Consider the following 20,885-nt stretch of genomic DNA (forward strand, 5'->3'; position numbering starts at 1 on the left):
TTACCATAGTTTGTTCCATAATAATTGCTCTTTACCATCAAACAAAAACATCAATAGATTTTTTTTGGTATAAGTGATAAAAGATTTTACCAATTGAGTAAATTAGAACTCACGTACTAGATTAGGTTGAAAAGCTACTTGCAATTACCATCATCAGCTAACAAATGGCAAATTCATCCAAGCAGAGTTAGATACTGGCTTACTTTGTAATAATATCACCCTAACACTGCATTATGGGTGATTGAAGGCTGAAGCAAAAACGAGTGTTTTAACAAAAAGGGTATGAGTATGAAAAGGTGAAGCTTGAAAACAAATGGTCAAAGGCAAAAGTGCATCTCTAATATACCAAGACTTCACACAAGAAACTACAACCTGTAAGAACTGTTAAAAATTTCCATGATGTTATGAACAATTTTTGCCATTTCGTGAAACTACATTATGTTAGCAAAAGTGGCCCCAAAATGAGAGATCAATGGAGGATATACAAGCAAAATATCTGTACACAAACCTAACTATCAAAACAAATTGACTGATAATGATTACATCAACCAATGGATTAACATAGTAACTGCCCATGTGAAAAGCATACCCAGAGCCCTCCACCCCAACTTCCCCAAATCACTCCTGCAATTTCTCATTCCATTCACGAAAATATTCACCAAATGGAGAGAGACCTTCATCATAGTCTTGTATGCAGATGTATGAATCACCAGTCCCCTAGTTCAAGTTTTTGGGAAGATGAGGACTCCATGAAGATCAAACTTCCTCACCTTTCTACTTCCACTCTGACACCTCTTGGTTGTGAAAATTCGAGGAAATATAACCAACACTGACTAGTATTGATAGATCAACAATCAACCTAGTCTATCTCTACCATCACCACTGCTAGTATGTGTTTTTGGGTTTTTAGGTCTTTACTCTTTCGGGTCTACGAGAAAAGAATTGGACCCAGTTAGACCCGATTTGACAATGGATCAAACCTAGACCCGAACAGACTTTAGTCAATCTCTCTCTCTAAATTGACTTACTTAGCAATCACAAATTTCTCACTCTTTCTTTGAGCCCACACTTTCTCTTGTAATTCCCTTTCTCTCTCTACACACACATTCTCTCTAAAGTAGAAGTAGAAAAAACACCTACTTACTCAACAAGAAATCACAAATCACTTTCTTTGGTTGAAAATCATCGTGTCTCACTCTCAGATCCCTAGTGCCACCAAATAAGTTTAGACTCTCAAACCTTGATATGAATTGAAACCCAAAATTGAGTATTGTGAAATCAAAGAAAATGGTGGAAGGCGAATCAAAGAAAATAGAGCGAGCCAAGAGAGGAACCAAAGTTGGAATGGACGAGGATCCAATAAAAGAAGGTCTCTTTGATTTCAGATTTATTGCTGGGATGTGTTTTAGGGTTTTTACCTTTCTAGGACTACAAGAAAAGAATTGGACCCGGTCAGACCCGATTTGATAGCCGGTCAAACCCAAACTCGAATTTAGTTGATCTATCTCTCTCTAATAGAAAAACCGACTTACTTAGCAATCCCAAATTTGCCATTCTTTTTTTGAGCCCACACTCTCTTTCAGAATTCCCTTTATCTCTCTACACATACTCCCTAAAGTAGAAATTGAAAAAACACCTACTTACTCAGCAAGAAATCACAGCTCACTTTCTTTGGCTGAAAATCATCATGTGTCTGACTCTCAAATCCCTAGTGCCGCCAAATAAGTCTAGACTCTTAAACTTTGATTTGAATTGAAACCCAAAATTGAGTATTGTGAAATCAAAGGAAATGGTGGAAGGCGATTCGAAGAAAACAGAGCGAGCCAAGAGAGGAACCAATGATGGAATGGACGAGGAGCCAATAGAAGAAGGTTTCTTTGATTCGTCTTTGATTTCAGATCCACTGCTGGTATGTGTTTTTGGGTTTTTAGGCCTTTACTCTTTTGGGTCAGCGAGAAAAGAATTGGACCTTATTAGACCCGATTTGACAACGGGTCAGACCCAGACCCGAATAGACTTTAGTCGATCTCTCTCTAATAGAAAAATCAACTTACTCAACAATCACAAATTTCCCACTCTTTCTTTGAGCCCACACTCTCTCTTGGAATTCCCTTTCTCTCCTTACACACAGTCTCTCTAAAGTAGATATAGAAAAAACACCTACTTACTCAACAAGAAATCACAAATCACTTTTTTTGGCTGAAAATTATCGTGTCTCACTCTCAAATCCCTGGTGCCAAATAAATCTAGACTCTCAAACTTTAATCTAAATTCAATTTTGGGTTTCAATTCAGATCAAAGTTTGAGAGTCTAGACTTATTCGGCAGCACTGGGGTTTGAGAGTGAGACACGATAATTTTTTGGCAAAGAAAGTGATTTGTTATTTCTTGCTAAGTAAGTATATGTGTGTGTGTGTTTTTTTTTTTTTTTTTTTTTTCTCTACTTTAGAGTGTGTGTGTAGAGAGAGAAAAGGAAAACCAAGAGAGAGTGTGGGCTCAAAGAAAGAGTGGGAATTTTGTGATTGCTGAGTAAGTCAATTTTTCTGTTAGAGAAAGAGAGATATCAACTAAAGTCTATTCGGGTCTAGGTCTGACCCGCTGTCAAATCAGGTCTAACCAAGTCCAATTATTTTCTCGTAGAACCAAAAGAGTAAAGATTTAAAAATTCAAAAACACATACCATCAGCAGATCTGAAATTAAAGGCGAATCAAAGACACATTCTTCTATTGGCTCCTCGTCTATTCCATCTTTGGTTTCTCTCTTGGCTCGCTCTGTTTTCTTCGAATCGCCTTCCACCATTTCCTTTGATTTCCCAATACTCAATTTTGGGTTTCAATTCAGATTAAATTTTGAGAGTCTAGACTTATTCGGCGGCACTAGGGATCTAAGAGTTAGACACACAATAATTTTCAGCCAAAGAAAGTGATTTGTGATTTCTCGTTGAGTAAATAGGTGTTTTTTCAATTTCTACTTTAGAGAGAGTGTGTGTAGAGAGAGAAAGGGAATTCTGAGAGAGAGTGTTGACTCAAAGAAAGAGTGGAAAATTTGTGATTGCTAAGTAAGTCAATTTTTCTGTTAGAAAAAGAGAGAGATCGACTAAAGTCTGTTTAGGTCTGGGTCTAACTCGCTATCAAATCGGATCTGACAAGATCCAATTCTTTTCTCGCAATCCCAAAAAGAGTAAAGACTTAAAAATCCAAAAACACATAACAACAACGGATCTGAAATCAAAGGCAAATCAAAGACACCTTCTTCTATTGGCTCCTTGTCCATTCCATCTTTGGTTCCTCTCTCGGCTCGCTTTGTTTTCTTCGATTTGTCTTCCACCATGTTCTTTGATTTCACAATACTCAATTTTGGGTTTCAATTCAGATCAAAGTTTAAGTGTTTAGACTTATTTGGTGCCACTAGGGATTTGAGGGTGAGACACGATGATTTTTAGCCAAAGAAAGTGATTTGTGATTTCTTGCTGAGTAAGTAGGTGTTTAGTCTATTTCTACTTTAGAGAGTGTGTAGAGAGAGGGAATTCCAAGAGAGAGTGTGCGCTCAAAGAAAGAGTGGGAAATTTGTGATTGCTGAGTAAGTCGGTTTTTCTGTTAGAGAAAAAGAAAGATCGACTAAAGTCTGATCGAGTCTGGATCTGACTCGCTGTCAAATCAAGTCTAACCGGGTCCAATTCTTTTCTCGCAGTCCCAAAGGGTAAAGACCCAAAAACCCAAAAACACATACCAGCAGCGGATCTAAAATCAAAGACGAATCAAAGACACCTTCACATGTCACTTAGATTTTCAAATGCAATATTCTGGTCCTCCTATTAACAAGAGACAAAATAGAAAAATAAAAAAAAAATTTATATATATATATATATATATAGATATATATATATATATATTTATATATATGAAAAGGAACATAGACTCTTAATCCAAAATAATAATTAGCTTCTCTCCCATAAAAAATAAAAATAAAAATGAAGTTCACGGAAAAGATGGGGGTTGGGGTAGGGAGGGAGAGAAAGAGATGGTGGGACAGTAAAAAATAAAGAGACCAGACCAACATCTACACGGCCTAAAGCATAACACCATAATATGCTTTAGGCCTGTTAGAGATATATATTAGACATATTAGCCCAATGTAATAGGCCCAAGCCCATTCCTGCTTGTACTAGTAATCTAGGGTTTAGTCGCCTATATATACTCATGTTAGGGTTCATTGTAACACAAGAGGTTATTGTACTACACTCTCAGATAATAAAGATGTAGCCCTTAAGGGATTCCTCCGTGGATGTAGGTCGTAAGGCTGAACCACGTAACCCTCGTGTTCTCAGTGTTCCTCCTCTATGCTTCCCCTTCCGCATCCACTCTAGCATACACAACATGATATAACACATCGCGTTGCTAATATTTAACATGGTATCAGAGCCAAACTCCGTTCTTGGCATCAAACAAATATCTCTAGCAAACAAAGAAGATTCTCACGTGCACACCGCCAACAGAAGTCACACATGCTTGTTTGCTGGATCTAGACTCCACAGCATCTCGCAGCCGCCATGGCTCCCTGTTGTGTCCAAATCCTCAAACCCAAGCAATCCGTGTCTCTCCCTATCAGATCTACGCAAATCCAAGCCTCGCCTGACGAAGCCAACACCACAGACGTGCTCCACGGCATATCGCGACCAAAACCCAGGAACCCGACCTCCAACGGCAGCCGCACGCGCCACCACGCGCGGACAATGGCTCCTGGAACTCTCACACGCGCCGCCGAAGATTCTCGACTCCCAGCTCGGATCTCAGTCACACGCGCCGCCAAGCCGGCCTTGTCGTCCACCGATCCACTTGGCCTGAGAATCTGGTAATCAAACAAGCTCTCACACGCCTCCACGCGCCGCAGAAGCCTCTCGAAAATTGTCACGCGCTGCCATAGATTCTTGACTTCCAGATCGTCTTCTGGGCGCACGCGCCGCCCTGTCGTCCTCCTCGTCCGCCGATCTACGAAACTTGAAATTACGGGCCTCAATCAAGCTTACACGCGCCTCCACGCGCCTCACAAGTTTCCGGCATCTCCTCCACGCGCCGGTGAAGTTCACACGCTCCTGCCAGCGCCGGAAAATTCCTGCTGATGTCATCTGACGTCACCGGATGACGTCATCACTCCTCGTCAGCAGCCATGCAAGCACGTCCACGTCAGCCCTAGTCCACGTCAGCGACACGTCATCAGCCACGTCAGCAGTGTCGTCTCGTCAGCTCCACGTCGTTGACCCGGACCGACCCGACCCGGACCACCCGGATCTGACCCGTGAGCACTTGACTGTTGACTTTGACTCTGGACCAGTTGACTTTGACTTTTTGCGTTGACTTTTGACCAAAAGTCAAAATTCCCAAAATGGCCTATCTTGCTCAGTTTTTCGCGTAGATTCGGATTTTGGCCTCCGTTTCTTCATTTGAAACTTCGAAATTGGACATTTGGCACATTCTTCATTGTGGTTTCTTCAAAGGCATTCTTCAAGGCATCTCCAAGTGATCTTCTCATGCTTATCCAACCTCAAGCCTTCATCGAGCTTCCGCCTTGAGTTTGAGGGAGGGTGTTAGAGATATATATTAGACATATTAGCCCAATGTAATAGGCCCAAGCCCATTCCTGCTTGTACTAGTAATCTAGGGTTTAGTCGCCTATATATACTCATGTTAGGGTTCATTGTAACACAGGAGGTTATTGTACTACACTCTCAGATAATAAAGATGTAGCCCTTAAGGGATTCCTCCGTGGATGTAGACCGTAAGGCTGAACCACGTAACCCTCGTGTTCTCAGTGTTCCTCCTCTATGCTTCCCCTTCCGCATCCACTCTAGCATACACAACATGATATAACATATCGCGTTGCTAATATTTAACAAGGCCAACATAGAATATAGAAGTCCTAGAAAATGAAGGAGGGCATGTTTGCAATATCAAAACACAAGGTGCATTTGATTTATCTTGGCCAATTAAATGGCACCTGGGGTATTGGATTCAGTAGTAAGAGAATGGCTGGGGCTGGTTAGGTATGTCTTAGATTTGAATCTTGCCTAAAAATGAAAATGGAATAATCCTAGTTCATTATTATAGTTATGCAAATTATCAAAATAGGATTCAATCATATGCAATTATTCAAAGAAGAAACGGTCATGCTAAAGCTTTATAAAAAGCAATTACTTTAATAGTAACTATTCTGTTTTCAACTGATCATGCCTACTTTGTAAGAAGAAATGGACCAAAGATAGAGCAAAATGGCTGAAAAGTTTGAAATGGGAAACCAAGTTTTTTATTTAAAAAAAAAAAAAAAAAAAGGTCTGTCGAGTAAAATTTTGTGTTCAATCAATCATCTTGAGAAAATATGAGAGGGCGAATTTTATAGTAGTTTTAGTTCTTCTGTGAGGGATGACCCTGAAGCTTTCAAGATATAAAAGGTCAAACTTTACTTTGGAACACCAAATTTGTTCACAGCCTGATCCATCCTCTCCTTCAGAATCAGCCATCTCCTCACACTCAAACTCTACATGTTCAGATGGTCTTCAATTTCTTCATCAGGGTCGCTCAATTCTTCCTGCTCCATCACAATCTCCGGATGAGACCGGTTACCTATATCATCATGTGATATCTGCTGATGTTATTACTTGGTATCGGCAATCCATGGCTACTTGAAACAAGGTCAGTACTAACTGTGGGACAAATATCACCCTGCTAATAATGTGGGCCATTGAAGTTTAGGGTTTTCATTGTAGACCTGGAGTGTGATGCTGCCAATACTGACAGTTGGATTACATGCAGTCACATCTTTACTTTCCATGCCTTTCTTCTTTCTTGATGTATAGCTTAGGTGTATCTCCAAGTCCAGTTCATTAGTTTTCTCTGTAGGGCTTGGAAGATTAACACCAGTAGCCAGATCAAGACTTAATAGTGACTCAGTCTGGACAGCGTCAAAAACTTTCTCAGTAGTCACTGAGTCAGTATATACATGATCGGTTCTTTGTAGCAGTGGATGGAAGTCAATGCCAGAAGATACTCTAGATTCCTCTTGACTTCAGAGATTTATTAAAACCTTCAAAATAGTTTTCTAGGTAAGGATTATGGAAGAGATTTAGGTTCAATTGAGGCTGATTTCCTGAGAAGAAAATGAAAGAACTAGAAGTACTAGTGCTGCAGTTCAATCAATAATAGGGCAGACGTCTATCTTCAGGGGACTGGAACAGTAAATGATGCATCTGAAGATCAGAATCAATGCGTCTTACCTCAGGAATACATTTATTCTTATCAATTTCAGATTCTTCTGGATGTGAATGTCTAACATTGTCTTTCAGTAGACTATTTTTTTTCTGTACAGCTTTTACTGAATGGGTGCTTCCCAAGTTCACAGCATGAGGAATTCGAGAAACTAAATTTTCTATTCCAGAATTACAAATACCACCTCCAGCCACAGAAATCTTGGTAGATGCTCCAAACTGAAAGCCTTTGAAGTCTGCCTGTGAGACTACACAAACAGATTGTGGAAGATTCACAGGAGGCAAGTCTAGCACTAATTTCACTAAGTGGTAATTAGAAGCACCACTTTTTCTACGACCACAATAAGGCTGAAAAAAGAATTGGGATTTTCTGGTATTCAATGTCATACCAGAACCTGGATGATTTGGTTCCATTTTATTAGATGTACCATTTCTAGCACTAGCAAACTGAGATGAAATACCCAGGTACACTGATAGAGTTGAAAACTTGTACATGATTCCAGTCTGGAGTTGAGTCTCTCTGGACCCATCATAAATTTGCTGCTCCCTTATATGAGTACCCTCTTGTTATAATGTATCCCTAGGAAGGCTTTTGTCTTTCACATTTCTGCAAGGACGGGCAGAAGAATTGAGGTTGAAGCCACCTGGCCTCCAATCTGCTAAAAACGCTTGATGAACATAACCTTGCCCAGCATTATCTGTGCTCTCATCTCCACTTTTATTCTTTCCTCCAGCATTTTCAGCTTGATCATCCTGTAGCAAATACAACTGTATAAAGTTAAATTATCATTTACAAGATGAAGCTGAGCTTTATAGTAAGGTTTATGAGCCAAGCCCAGTCTGAGACCAACTCTTCTAGGGTTCTACCTCATTGAAAATGAGTAATGCGGAGGTGCACTCAGTACAAGAATACCATATAATGCATAGAAACATGCATGCACATAATAATATATGAGTAAGAACACATTTACACATTAACAAGGTTACGTGCAAGCATTATTTAATAAGTAAATTCATGATTTCTGTTTTTCTAATTCAATAATTTATAGACCATATTTCCCATTTCTATTCAACATTATCATTACACTAGAAAGCTTAATAGATGATGAACAAAGATTTCACTAAGTGTCTCATAGCAGAGGCCAACTAGTTTACAGCAAAAAGCACAATTTTGTGCATGTTTTAATAATTATTAGCAATTCAGACAAAGTTATCTGATCCATGGAAAACTAATTAGAATACTGTATAAAAGCAATGGGAAGATGTGAAGAGTTGAATTTCAATGAAGATTTTCTAGCTCAAAGTTAACAAACCTCCTTTTCAGATGCAGTTTGCCAACTTGCCAAACCTCCAGTTTTGCACTTTTTTTCTTTTTGACTCATACAAACACTGCCTCTCCTTTTTTGCTTCATCCTGCTTATATGACCTCTGAGTTCCAAAGGCAATGAGCCACTGCCGAGGTAGCAAAGATGGTTCTCTATGTGGGACAAAAAATCGCCACACAGACATCCAATCTAATTTATAAACCTTACGTCCCTGGGAGATTTGGATCAGATAGTAAATCACACAGCAATCAATCAAACAGAAATCCTCTTAAGAAAAATAATAAATTCAAACATCTCTAGGTTGAATTTACCTCCTGAATACATGTTATCTCTTCCACAGTCAATGGAGAGGTCTTCATTCTCCAAACTGCCTGCATGAAGTAGAAAACAACTACATTAAAAGTTTACCAACAAACAAATTGCTCATCTGCTTTTGCCATGTTCAGATGGCATATTTGTTTATCCACCAAAACAATCTAACTAAAGACCGCCTCCAGCAATGATATAAGACCTAAAAATTAACTATTACAATTTTCAAACATCCAAATACCATAGATTTTTCTCAACCATCAGTGGATGAAATGTTTGGTTGAAGAGTAAGAATGCATATCCACTCAGTTTTAATTAGAGTCCATGAGATCACAACCAAGAATGATAAATTTTGGAGACAGAAAAAGATGGAAGTAGTAAACAAAAGGAGGACATAACCCAAATGCCCAAAATGTTTCACCATGTTCAGATGGCATATATGTTTATCCACCAAAACAATCTAACTAAATACCACTTCCTGCAATGATATAAGACCAACAAATCACAAGTTAAAATATTCCAACATCCTAATACCATAAATTTTTCTTGACCATCAATGTGATAAAATGTTTGGTTGACAAGTCAAGAATGCATATCCACTCTCTTAGATCTTCCACTTAATCTTCTTGTACTTTTTAAAGTTACTTTGTGTTCACTATCATGGCCATAGAGAGTTTTTATTTTGCAATAAAACTCTTATTACTTTATCAAAAAAAAAAGAGGCCATGAGATCACAACCAAGAATGATAAATTTTGGAGATAGATAAAGATGAAGCCACAAATTAGCAGCATTGTTTTATACAATTAAAAAAAATTGCTATATCTCCTCTATTTATAAGTTCTAGGTAGAGGGTGATGTTGTGGCTTCAAGACCCATTGGATGCATGTGTAACTTAACAATATAAAAAATAAAAAATAAAAAATAAATGCTTAAGATGACTATCAATTAGGATGAGATAAGATGAGATCAAAATAATTTATAATTTATCTTGGTTGTGCTCGAGGTTGTTGAAATACCTTTATGGGATTTTCTGGTGCTTTAGATGAGCAACGATTCTTTTGCCTGACAAAAATCTACAACAAAAGTGGTACATGTCAATTAAAATAGTCAACAATTGCTTAATCATGACAATTATGTTGATGAATTACAACACACCTAATGCCAACGTGACATTAAACTTCAGAACTTAAACGAACTAACAAATACTACGACTCCCTATCATCACGATCATGAAACTCTAAAACCAACTGCAATATTTATTCAACAGTGTACATAATGACCAAAAAAATAATTGACCATATTAATCCATTATCATGTGAAAAAAAAAAGAAAAAAAAATCCTCAAAAAGAGAGGATATCGAATACACAAACACCCATAAGTAAACTCACATCTAGTAAAACTAATTAACCAAAAAGCTAGGAATGGAAATGGGACTTTTTAAAAGCATAACCTGCACAAACCCTCTAATTCAAGGAGCACAACCAAAATTATTTCAGAATTTATTTCTTTAAATTTTATTGTTGTTTGAAAACTCATATTTCTTTTTTTTCTTTTTTCTTTCTTTAGATTTTTCAGGTGGGGATCGGTGAGGATCAGATTTCATGTTTTTTCTAATAGGGATAAGATTTCAGTTTGAGGGGGTTGTTAATGTGTATAGTGTTATGAGCTTTAAGCCCAACTAGATTACTTGTATAGCACACATTCTTGTACTACACTCTTACTTGTACTGCACTTATATGCCTCCTATATAAAGACACTCATGTGTATTCTTTTACTGAGAAATACAATACAATCATTCAGTATTTCTAACACGGACTATTTAATTTATTTTTAGTTGAGGATTTTGAGGGATTGTATGCTTCATATTCCTAGAAGCTCTATAAAAAGGCTCCAAGTGGTGGTTTTTTCTTTTTCTTTTTCTTTTTTTATGATGAAGGGAGCACAAACAAAATTATTCCAAAATTTATTATTTTAGATTTTATTGTTGTTTGAAATTCAGACAGCTCTCGGCAGTGAAGCCTGGGCTGTATTGCATCACCTCCCAGTGTGAAGCCAACCAAAATGAGATGGATCAGAATTGTGGATTCTTAGTTTAATAAAAAGCAGCTTCCGAACAAAGAGGGCTTCAAGGGTGCAATAACAACAAAGCCTTTACTCCCAAACTTTTGGGCTCAACAGAGTATTCAAAGTCAACTATATGTATTTTTATTCATTATTCTGTCGTAGCCAAAAAAAACATTCTCCTTGTAACCTCCTTGTTAACATGTCATTTTTTTTTTTTGGCTTTTTTTTTTTTTTTAATAAGTTAAGATTCTCTGTAATAAATGTATGAGGTGTTTCCAGGATCATATGGGATTGAAGAACAATTGATCAGGATGGCCACAATTTGATATAGAGCCTGAGCCATCTACTTTTACTAGTGTTATTTTAAGTATTTCTCTACTTCTTTTCGTTCCCTTGACTTAAATGAAATATTCTTCCTCGCTAGTGCATTAGTTGCTCTCCTTTGCACATGACCATACCATCTCAAGAAATTCTCCCTCATCTTTTTCTTAATAGGAGCCACCTCAATCTTTAAACGAATATATTCATTTTGTGTCTATCTTTCCTTGTATTTCCATTTATCCATCTTAAATCTTAACATTCATCTATGCACATTTTATAAACATATTGCTTCTTTATAGCCCAACATTTAGTACCATATAGCATGGCTAGTCTTACAGCAGTCTTCTAAAACTTTCCTTTAACTTAATAGGTATTTTACAATCACACAATACTCCAGACGCACCTTTGCTCTTATCCTATAGTTCACATCCTCTTCAATCTCTCCATCATTATGAATTACAGATCCAAGAAATCAAAAGCACTAACTCTTTGGTATCTCTTGACCATCAAGTTTTACAACTCCATCTTTATTTATCCTTTGCTTACATTTCATGCAATCTATTTTAGACCTACTTAACCTAAAACCTTTAGATTTTGAAGCATCCCTCCAAATTTCTAATTTGGAGTTGACTCCATGTCTAGTTTCATCCACAAAAACTATATCATTTGCAAAAAGCATACACCAAGCAACTTCATCTTGAATCAATCTAGTAAATTCATCTATAACCAATGCAAAGAGATGGACTTAAAGCTAATGCTTGATGAAAAACTATAGTGATATGAAACTCACTTGGGACAATTCCATTTGTTCCCACACCATTACAACTACATCATATATAATCTTAATATACTTTAGAGGAAAGTTTTTATTTTCTAAAACCCACCATATAACCTCTCTAAATATCTAGTGAGTGGAAGAAATGTACTTGCTAAGAGAACCTCATCTTTAATAATTTTAATATTAGCCTTAGATGTGTACACATACACACACAAAACACATTACCATATCCATCAAGCAAACAATAATTTCAATTGAGTATTACAACCTATCTAGTTTCTTTCCAATGAGATTTGGCTCAAATGATACTTCCCCCTTCCACAAGAATGGTTGGAGGGTGAAGTTGTTGGTTTAAAAACTACTAGGTGCAATTGTAGCTTATCAATGAAAAAATAAAAAGCATCTAGTTTCCTTTCATCTTTTGATCGAAATAAAAGACTTTCACGCTCTTAGTAGTTTGGACCCAAGAAAACAAATATATATACATATATATATATATATATATATAAATTGTTTTGCATTCCTATGCCATAAGTAGCTCCATCCCTCCTTTACAGAAAGAGCAGGAGGAATAGAAACACAAATGTCTAAGCAAGCTTAGAATTCTGTCTAAACAACGATTACCAGAACAATTTTGTGTTTGAAATTCAAAGTCTAGAACTACCTGATGCCTCGATTTGCATGGAAGAAACCATTGTTGAATAGCCTTCCAATTCGTATTGTATTCCAGCGCTAATAGCCGGCATTAACCATGACCATGGCACTTGGAAGTAATTACAGGAAACAAATCTTCAACATAAAGGTTAATGCGTATCACCATCATCAACAACAGAATTAAATGGGACCCACCTAGGAATAAAAATGAAAAAACTTTTTGTGATTTAATCACATACTTGCATACTTGAAATAAATTTAATCATGAATAGAGATCTTAAAGCTACCGTTCCACCATTAGTCAGACCTACAGTAAAATTTACTATGCAGAAAAACCTTTTTTAGATATACTTTCATCTCCCATTATATAAAACAATATTCCTATTTTAATAGGTGAAGAAAGCATTAAGGATTGTGAAAAAATTGTGAATCATAAGAGAGATTCCTGTTAGAGATCAAACCCAAGATTTTTCATTTTTTATGATGTTATATCTAAGACATGGATCCTAACATCCCATCAACTCCATTATTTTTGTCAAAAGAAAAAACCTATGCCATTAGTATCCATACCTAAAGTCAAATGCATTAGCCTTGATTTCAACATTTAAATTTCATGAGTCTTTTTCTTATACCGTGACAAAAGTATGACTATGAAAAGCAATGCACCTTGAAATGAAGGCATTTTAAAACTGAAAATAGTAAGTAATCAAGATCAAGTAAAGCCACCAATTCAGCAATAAAACAGTCAAACAGAGAAGAAAACATGTAACTCACTCATCCTCTGCATCAGTGAAAATCACCCGATTTATAACAGCTGCAGAGGGTGGCTTATGTGGAAATAATGAAGGGTTGAAGAAAGGAAAAAAATCTTTGAGCTAACTTTACAATTTCCTTGGTAACGAAAACAACTGATTTCTTCATGGTGCTTTCTACAAGTGCAGCAGCCATTGTTTTTTTAGGCAATTGTTGACTGGCTGTGGATGAAACCATGTTAACAGCTGAGGTAATGGGTCCCCTTAAAACTTCAGAATTAGCTTCAGTATACAACGGGAAAGAAGGAAGGGGAAACAGTGGTTTTCTTTCAAAGGGAGCATCACTACTAGATTTCACAGGACAATGTTGATAGTGCTGAACAGCTATGAAAAGAATTTCATATCAATGGAAAAGCATACAGAGGTTAAACTTTTGAACAAGTATATGATTGTAAAAGCATGAAAAACACTTGAAAGCTTCTAAATGACATACCAGTAGAAACATCATCCATATATCTTCCAACTATATTGAGTGGAGCCACATCCAAGATGGACAGTACCAGACCACTTATCAAGGGCACCCAGAAAGAGTCCTCGATGTTTTGGAAAGAACCCACTTGCTCATTGAAAACATGTACACATCTTCCTTTAGAAGGATACATGTTTTGAGAAGCTAACATCTGGTTATTTACAGGAGAGCAAACTCTTTGTGTATTAAATGAAGGAAATGATTCTAAACTGCATTGTGCTGGGGCGACTCTCGGATGTTCATCTGGCACTGATGAGCAAACATATGGAGGGTAAAAACAAATACTAGGATATGGGACACTTTTCCAGGCTAATACTTCATTATGTTTTTTAAGCATCTCAAAAATCAATCCCTGAACCTGGGAAGCAATGTGTTGCCAAGAAGAGTCAAGAACACACACAGAAAATACTTGAATGAGAAGTTGCACATGTTCATGTATCAAACAATGTAACTGGCCTATTTGGTGGAGAGTAAACCCATTTATAGAACCATCTTCTGCTGCACAAGAATGAGGCATCAAAGTTATCCCACAATTAGTAGGGAAGATTGCAGTTGGTCCATTCTGCAAAACTGGCAAGAGAGGACCTAATGGCCTCTTCTCCTGTCCTGAAAGCTTCTTTTTATATTGGGCAGAGTTTTATTGGCGCCTGTTCTGCCTAGTCTCTGGCCGCCATCCAGCTCCCCCATACTTCTTTTGGGTTTTATCTCAAGTACTTTCATCAACATCACTCTCAAGCAACTCTTGAATTTCTGTCTCAAAATCCGCATCATTATATTCATCTTCATCATCAACAATTTCATTCTCTTGATTTGACTGACCATCACCATCTCCACTAAAGTCTTGAGTTCATCAAGTGTGAAACTTGCAAGGGAATAACAGACCCTAGTACGTGTGCAGACAGCATCCTCATTCTCTAAATCTATTACAGGCTTCTGGGATTGTGCTGTATTACTTAAGTCTCCTACCAAAACATCAATATAATCAATTTCACTAACATTGTCCTTTGTTTGAACAGTATCAGCTTTTGGTTGGGAGTTTGAGCAAGATTTTCTCTTCTTAGGAGTTCTGGAAACAGAATCTCCAACAGCTGAGTTTTGCACCTCACTTGTTGGCTTCAACGAATTAAATCCCAAACTATTATCAAAAGTCTTTCCCCAACTGTCAACTTCACCATCCAAACCATCAATTTCAGAGCCCAAGCTCAAAGAAGTTTCCGATGAAAGGGTTTCCTTTAGAAACAGATTGAAATCCACATCTTCATCCTCATCCTCCTCCCCTGTCCTCCTCATTGCTCAAAGAACTTTCATTACATTCATTATCACCGGAAGCATTTCAACGACCACAATGCCCAACCTCAGTTGATTGTGCATTTGAACATAAAGACATCTTCAACAAAATGAAAACTTAGTGCTCAAGATCCTTATAGACATCTAGAAGCCCCAGAAAGCCCAATCATCCAAAAAAAACGTTAATCAACATACATATAGTACCATCCTGAACCAATGCCAAAAGTATAGATTAACCCAAAAAAGACAAAATTTCAAGCTTAACAAAGCATCAAGTCCTGCCTTACCATACACATTCAACTTAATGATTAATCAGCCTACTTTTTTAACAAAGGCAAATCCTAAAAAGCATGCTACTTTACATCTTGTACAATAAATTGAGTAATGCTACTAACACCCAAAAAAAAAAAAATAACAACATTTTTCACACCAAGTGAGTTGACGAGCTTTTACTGACTCTCATCTGGGTCTACCACTAACATCACTTTTTTACCTACAGCAAACAATTTATCAAATCAGCACGTGTCAAATTTTAAATGTCTCTAGACTTTCTCATTAGAATTACATGTTTTTACAATTAAACTAATGTAAAAACGAATCCAATTCATAAATTCTAGCAATGGGACATTAAGAACAGCAAGTTGTCCTATAAATATATATATATATATATATATAGATGTTCAAAAAACACACACACACACACACACAATGTGAGATTAAATTAAGAAACTAATTTGAATGCAATGAATTCAAGCTTCAGAGCCCTAAATTTAAAATTTTAAAAATATATATATATTTATTGAGTGTGGGAAAATTGAATACGTACCAGTAAGTAGCAGAGAGAATGGTGAACGAATGAAGGTATTGGGAAGCTTTATGGCGCTCACGAACGAAGGGGTTGAAGGAAACAGAAGCAAGCGACGTCGTTTTGAAACTCGATAGGCAAATCAGCCATGCACACTATTTTTTTTTTTTTTCCTTATCTCTGACCAAAACGGTGCGCTTTGGGGAGATTTATATTCAAACTCAAGATCTTAATGCTACTGACCCACTATATATATACCGTTTACGTCCAATGATTGCTTTATTTTTTTGGTTTTTTTTTTTTTTTTTTTTTTTTTTTGTGTGTGAATGGGATTCGAATTTTTTATTCAATAACAAATAAAAGTTTATTAATTTGGTTAATTGAAACTCATTAAGTAAATAAATCTTTAATTATACTATTATCTTACATTTTTTTTTGTGTAACTTAATTTAGAATTGTGAGTGTAAAAATTGGCAAACTTTCTAATTCAAAGATATTAAATCAAATTCTGCTCAAACCAAAGAGTAGGTAGAAGAACTGAAGAAATGTACTTATAAGGAGGTGAGTAATGGTTCATTCTTAAGTAGGTGAGTCATGCTTCACGTGTAAGCGGATGAGTTATGTCTTGTTTGGTTTGTCACTCACTTATATTCCAACACTCATAACTCAAATCTCTTCACTCAAACTCATATTCCAATATCTCACAACTCTAACTCAATAAAACCCATAACTCACTTTCATGCTCGTTTGGTTGAAGATTTTCACAGCTATCTCAAATTCAAAAACCCACATTTATGTCACTCACTGGGTCCCATTTAGCATTGATTGCATTGCAAAAGCACTATAACGGCAACAGACTACCTGTGTTTGCTGGAAATTTACAAAACTGCTACTGATAACTCAAAACTCTTAACTTGAAAATAGTCTCACCATGTTTCCTAAATTGTTCACCCATCACTCAAAATTATGAGATATCATCACTGAGTTAATGGTTTGGAAATTCATCTAAACAAGCATGCTACCCGTGGGTCCCACCGATTTTGGGTTATAAGTTAACAAAACTGGGATTTGTTAACTTAGTTTAGGGAAATCCAAACAAGGCCTTATGCTTTTTCATAAAATTATCTTTGTACTCCACTAATTCTCATTATTCTCATTAATTTCCATAAGATCCACAAACAATTTTGCAATAAGACCCTATTTCTTTTAACATATTCCAAAAGTTTTCACAATTACTTATATGACCTTTAAAAATCTCAAATTATGTAAATTCATTTTTACCCAAATATAAGAAAGATGAAACTAACCAAGTGCATAGATCAACAATTGCAACAAGAATAACATTAGTATGAGCAATAAGAATAAAGATCATAGATAAAATGATGCTTGTCATAGTTTTTTTTTTTTTTTTTTTTTTTTTTTTTTTTTTTTTTTTTTTGAGAAACTGCATAGTGATGCTTTAATTAGGAAATACCAGCTAAATCAGCTTGGTAAAAGGATAGTACATCAAATGGAACATCTTCCATCCATATTACACAATTTGGTAAATTAACTGCTAACTGAGCCAAATTGTGTGCAACTGTGTTGCCCTCTCTCTTAGTGTGAGAGTAGGACAATTTGGAAAAAACTGATGATAAAGATAAAGAGTCTTGTATCATCAAACCATAAGGAGCCAGTCCAGGATCCTTAGAATTTAACGCCGCCATCACCAGAAGGAGTCACCCTCCCGTACTACATCTAAAATGCCCATCTCCTGTGCAAACTCAAGAGCTTTGTTGGCAGCCAAAGCTTCAATCTCTATTGCCTGGAGGAGTTGAGGAACCCGAGTAGCCATGGCTGCAATAACCAATCCCTCCTTGTCTCGGACTATGATACCTAGACCAGAACACTTTTCTCTGGCGAAAGTACCTCCGTCGAAGTTGATTTTGTATGAATCCAGGTCAGGAGGTTTCCACTATACTCTCCTCTTTGTCCTACTGGGAACTGGTGCTGTTTTCAGAGCTTTAAACTCCAAATAATTGTCATGAGCCCACTGGAAAAGCTGGTATAAAGGGCGGTGTGCTTGCTGGGTTCGTACCTGGTTCCTTTGATGCCATATGGACCATATGATGAAGGTAAACAGTACCAGTTTCTTGTTGTTCTCAAATACCCAGATCAGTAGCTCACTAAAGCTTGAGAAGCTCCTTTGGTTCCTAAAACTCCAAGTATTATCCACTTCCCATACTTCGTTCAGCCCCTTGCAACTCCATACCGCATGCACAATGTCTTCATTTTCTTCCTTGCACCGATCACACCTTTGCTCGGTAATAATTGTTCGACGCATAAGGTTGCATTTTGAGGGGAGTGAATTACGGCATGCCCTCCAAATTAGATTTCTTACTTTATTAGGACATTCAAGAGCCCAAATCTTCTTCCATAGCTCTTTCTCATGGTCTTGATGCTCCGATACCTGAAAACCCACTTCATCTTCCTTCAAGAATCTATAGCCCGTTTTGCAACTATATCTCCCATCTTGCTCCCATGGCCAATATAGTGTATCCTCCGTTTCTTTTCTAGCCAATGGAATATTTTTTATTTCTTCCGCTTCTTGAGGTGCAAAAATCCCATCCACCATTGCTGCATTCCATGTTCTAGTGCCCTTGTCAATTAAACATTTCACTGTGGCTTCTTCCATTGATTTCACCATTAGGGAAAGTACCTTAGTAGGATGTTTTCGGGGCAGCCAATGGTGTTGCCAAATCTTTATTGATTTTCCATCCCCCACCCTCCAACACGCCCCATCTAGGATGACATCACGACCTTGTAAAATACTCTTCCAAGCATAAGACCCAGAACTAGATTCCTTAGCTTCTAGGAGAGAGTGGTTGGGGAAAAACTTCACCTTAAAGACTTTGTAAAAGAGAGTTTCCTTATTATGCAAGAGCCGCCAAGCTTGTTTCTCCAAAAGAGCATCATTAAAATAAGCCAAGTCGCGAAAGCCCATATCACCTACCATTTTGGACTTAGTCAATTCGCTCCACTGGATCCAATGAATCTTCCTTCTATTGCCCCTTTGTCCCCACCAAAACTTCTTTATCATTGTCTCAATGTCATCACAAAGCCCCAAAGGTAATTTAAAGCAACCTATAGCATAGGTAGGAATAGCTTGGATCACGGATTTGATAAGGACCTCTCTCCTAGCTTGTGACAACAATTTACCCTCCCAACCTTGAAGTTTTCTCTAAACTCTCTCTTTTATATAGTTGAAGCTAGCCTTTTTCCCCCTACCCACAAGGGAGGGAAACCCCAAATATTCTCATAAGACTTCACTTCTTGAACTTGGAAGAGATTCTTTATGCTTGATTTTGCTTCATCCGTGGTGGACTTGCTAAAGAAGATTGCGGCCTTGTCTTTGTTGATTTTTTGCCCTAACCAAGATTCATATACACCAAACAACTTCAGGACATTATTGCAATCCTCAGTGATTGACCTGTAGAAAAGTAGGCTATCGTCTGCAAAAAAACAAATGGGTTAGTTTAGGGCCTCGTTTGCACAAGGAAAAACCTTTAATATCCCCATTCCTCGCCGAGTGTTTGATGAGAGCATAAAGGCCTTTCATGCATAAAAGGAAAAGGAAAGGAGATAAGGGGTCTCCTTGTCTAATTCCTCTTTTAGGATAGATCATTCCAATGGGCTCTCCATTCACCATAATAGAATACGACACCGTCTTCACACAACTCATCATGAGAGCTACCCATCTAGCACAAAAACCCATTTTCTCCATGAGCTTCTCCAAATACACCCATTTCACCCGATCGTAGGCTTTACTCATGTCTAATTTGATAGCCATAAAACCATGATTTCCTAAATTATGTTGCTTCATATGATGAAGGGTCTCAAATGCAACCATAATATTGTCTGAAATAAGTCTTTCCTTCATAAAGGCAGATTGATGTTCCGTAATTAAGGAAGGTAAAAATTTCTTCAACCTATTTGCTAAGACCTTAGAATAAATCTTATATAGAACATTGCAAAGACTAATAGGGCAAAAATTAGACACACATTCAGGATTATTTATTTTCGGAACAAGAGTAATGAGAGTATGGTTGATGGGTTTGGGTAGGATACCTAAGTTCAACCATGAGAGAATGGTTAAAGTAACATCATGCTGCATTGTCGACCAAAAGTGTTGGTAGAAAAAGGGTGGCATGCCATCTGGACTTGGCGCTTTTAGATGTGCCATCTGATTCAAGGCTTCCTTTACTTCCAATTCTGTAAATTCCTTCATCAAATCACCATTCATCTCATCAGTCACCATGCATGGAATTTTCTCAAGAGAATCAGCTTCTAAATTCGGGTTGGAGGATAAGAAAAGTTCTTTATAGTAACTCTCCATCACATTTCCAATGTCATCTTGGTTGGTCACCCAAGCTCCATTCCCATCTCTTATTCCTTGAATCAAATTCTTCCTAAGCCTCTTTGTAGCCTTACTGTAAAAGAAAGCTGTATTATTGTCACCTTTACTTAGCCACAACACCATAGATCTTTGACACCACATCCTTGATTCCCAGTCTTGCAACACATTAATCTCCATTCTTAAGCTCCTAATTCGAGAATTTTTCCCACTCTTCATAGCCTCAATCTCGGCCAAAGCTAGTTGTCTCTTCTTAATCTCTAGTTCTCTCCTCACGTGCCCAAAGTTGTGCTTGTTCCACCAACTTAATTCTTTCTCACATTTAGCCACTTTTTTCAGAACGGCTAGACTTGGATTTAGTTCCCTTGTACTACACCAGACATCCTCCACCATTTCACCACAAGAAGG

General features: G+C 37.3%; 1 protein-coding gene and 1 non-coding gene across 2 annotated transcripts; both read right to left on the reverse strand.

Moving 5' to 3' along the window:
• Positions 1–6,341: 6,341 nt before the first annotated feature.
• LOC126728715 (uncharacterized) lies at positions 6,342–15,282 on the reverse strand. The gene is made up of 10 exons (XM_050434500.1): positions 14,883–15,282; positions 14,707–14,832; positions 13,957–14,490; positions 13,597–13,847; positions 13,486–13,492; positions 12,722–12,789; positions 9,910–9,966; positions 8,895–8,954; positions 8,572–8,794; positions 6,342–8,011 (listed from the first exon to the last, which is right to left on the reverse strand). The coding sequence occupies exons 1-9, from the start codon at positions 15,280–15,282 to the stop codon at positions 8,579–8,581; spliced, it is 1,719 nt and encodes a 572-aa protein (XP_050290457.1). The 3' UTR covers positions 6,342–8,011; positions 8,572–8,578.
• On the reverse strand, positions 11,217–11,315 carry LOC126732037 (small nucleolar RNA snoR80). Its single transcript, XR_007659223.1, has one exon. It is a non-coding gene; the product is annotated as a small nucleolar RNA snoR80 (small nucleolar RNA).
• Positions 15,283–20,885: the final 5,603 nt, after the last annotated feature.

The sequence above is a fragment of the Quercus robur genome, chromosome 5 (assembly GCF_932294415.1).
Source record: "Quercus robur chromosome 5, dhQueRobu3.1, whole genome shotgun sequence".
Taxonomy (NCBI): Eukaryota; Viridiplantae; Streptophyta; class Magnoliopsida; order Fagales; family Fagaceae; genus Quercus; species Quercus robur.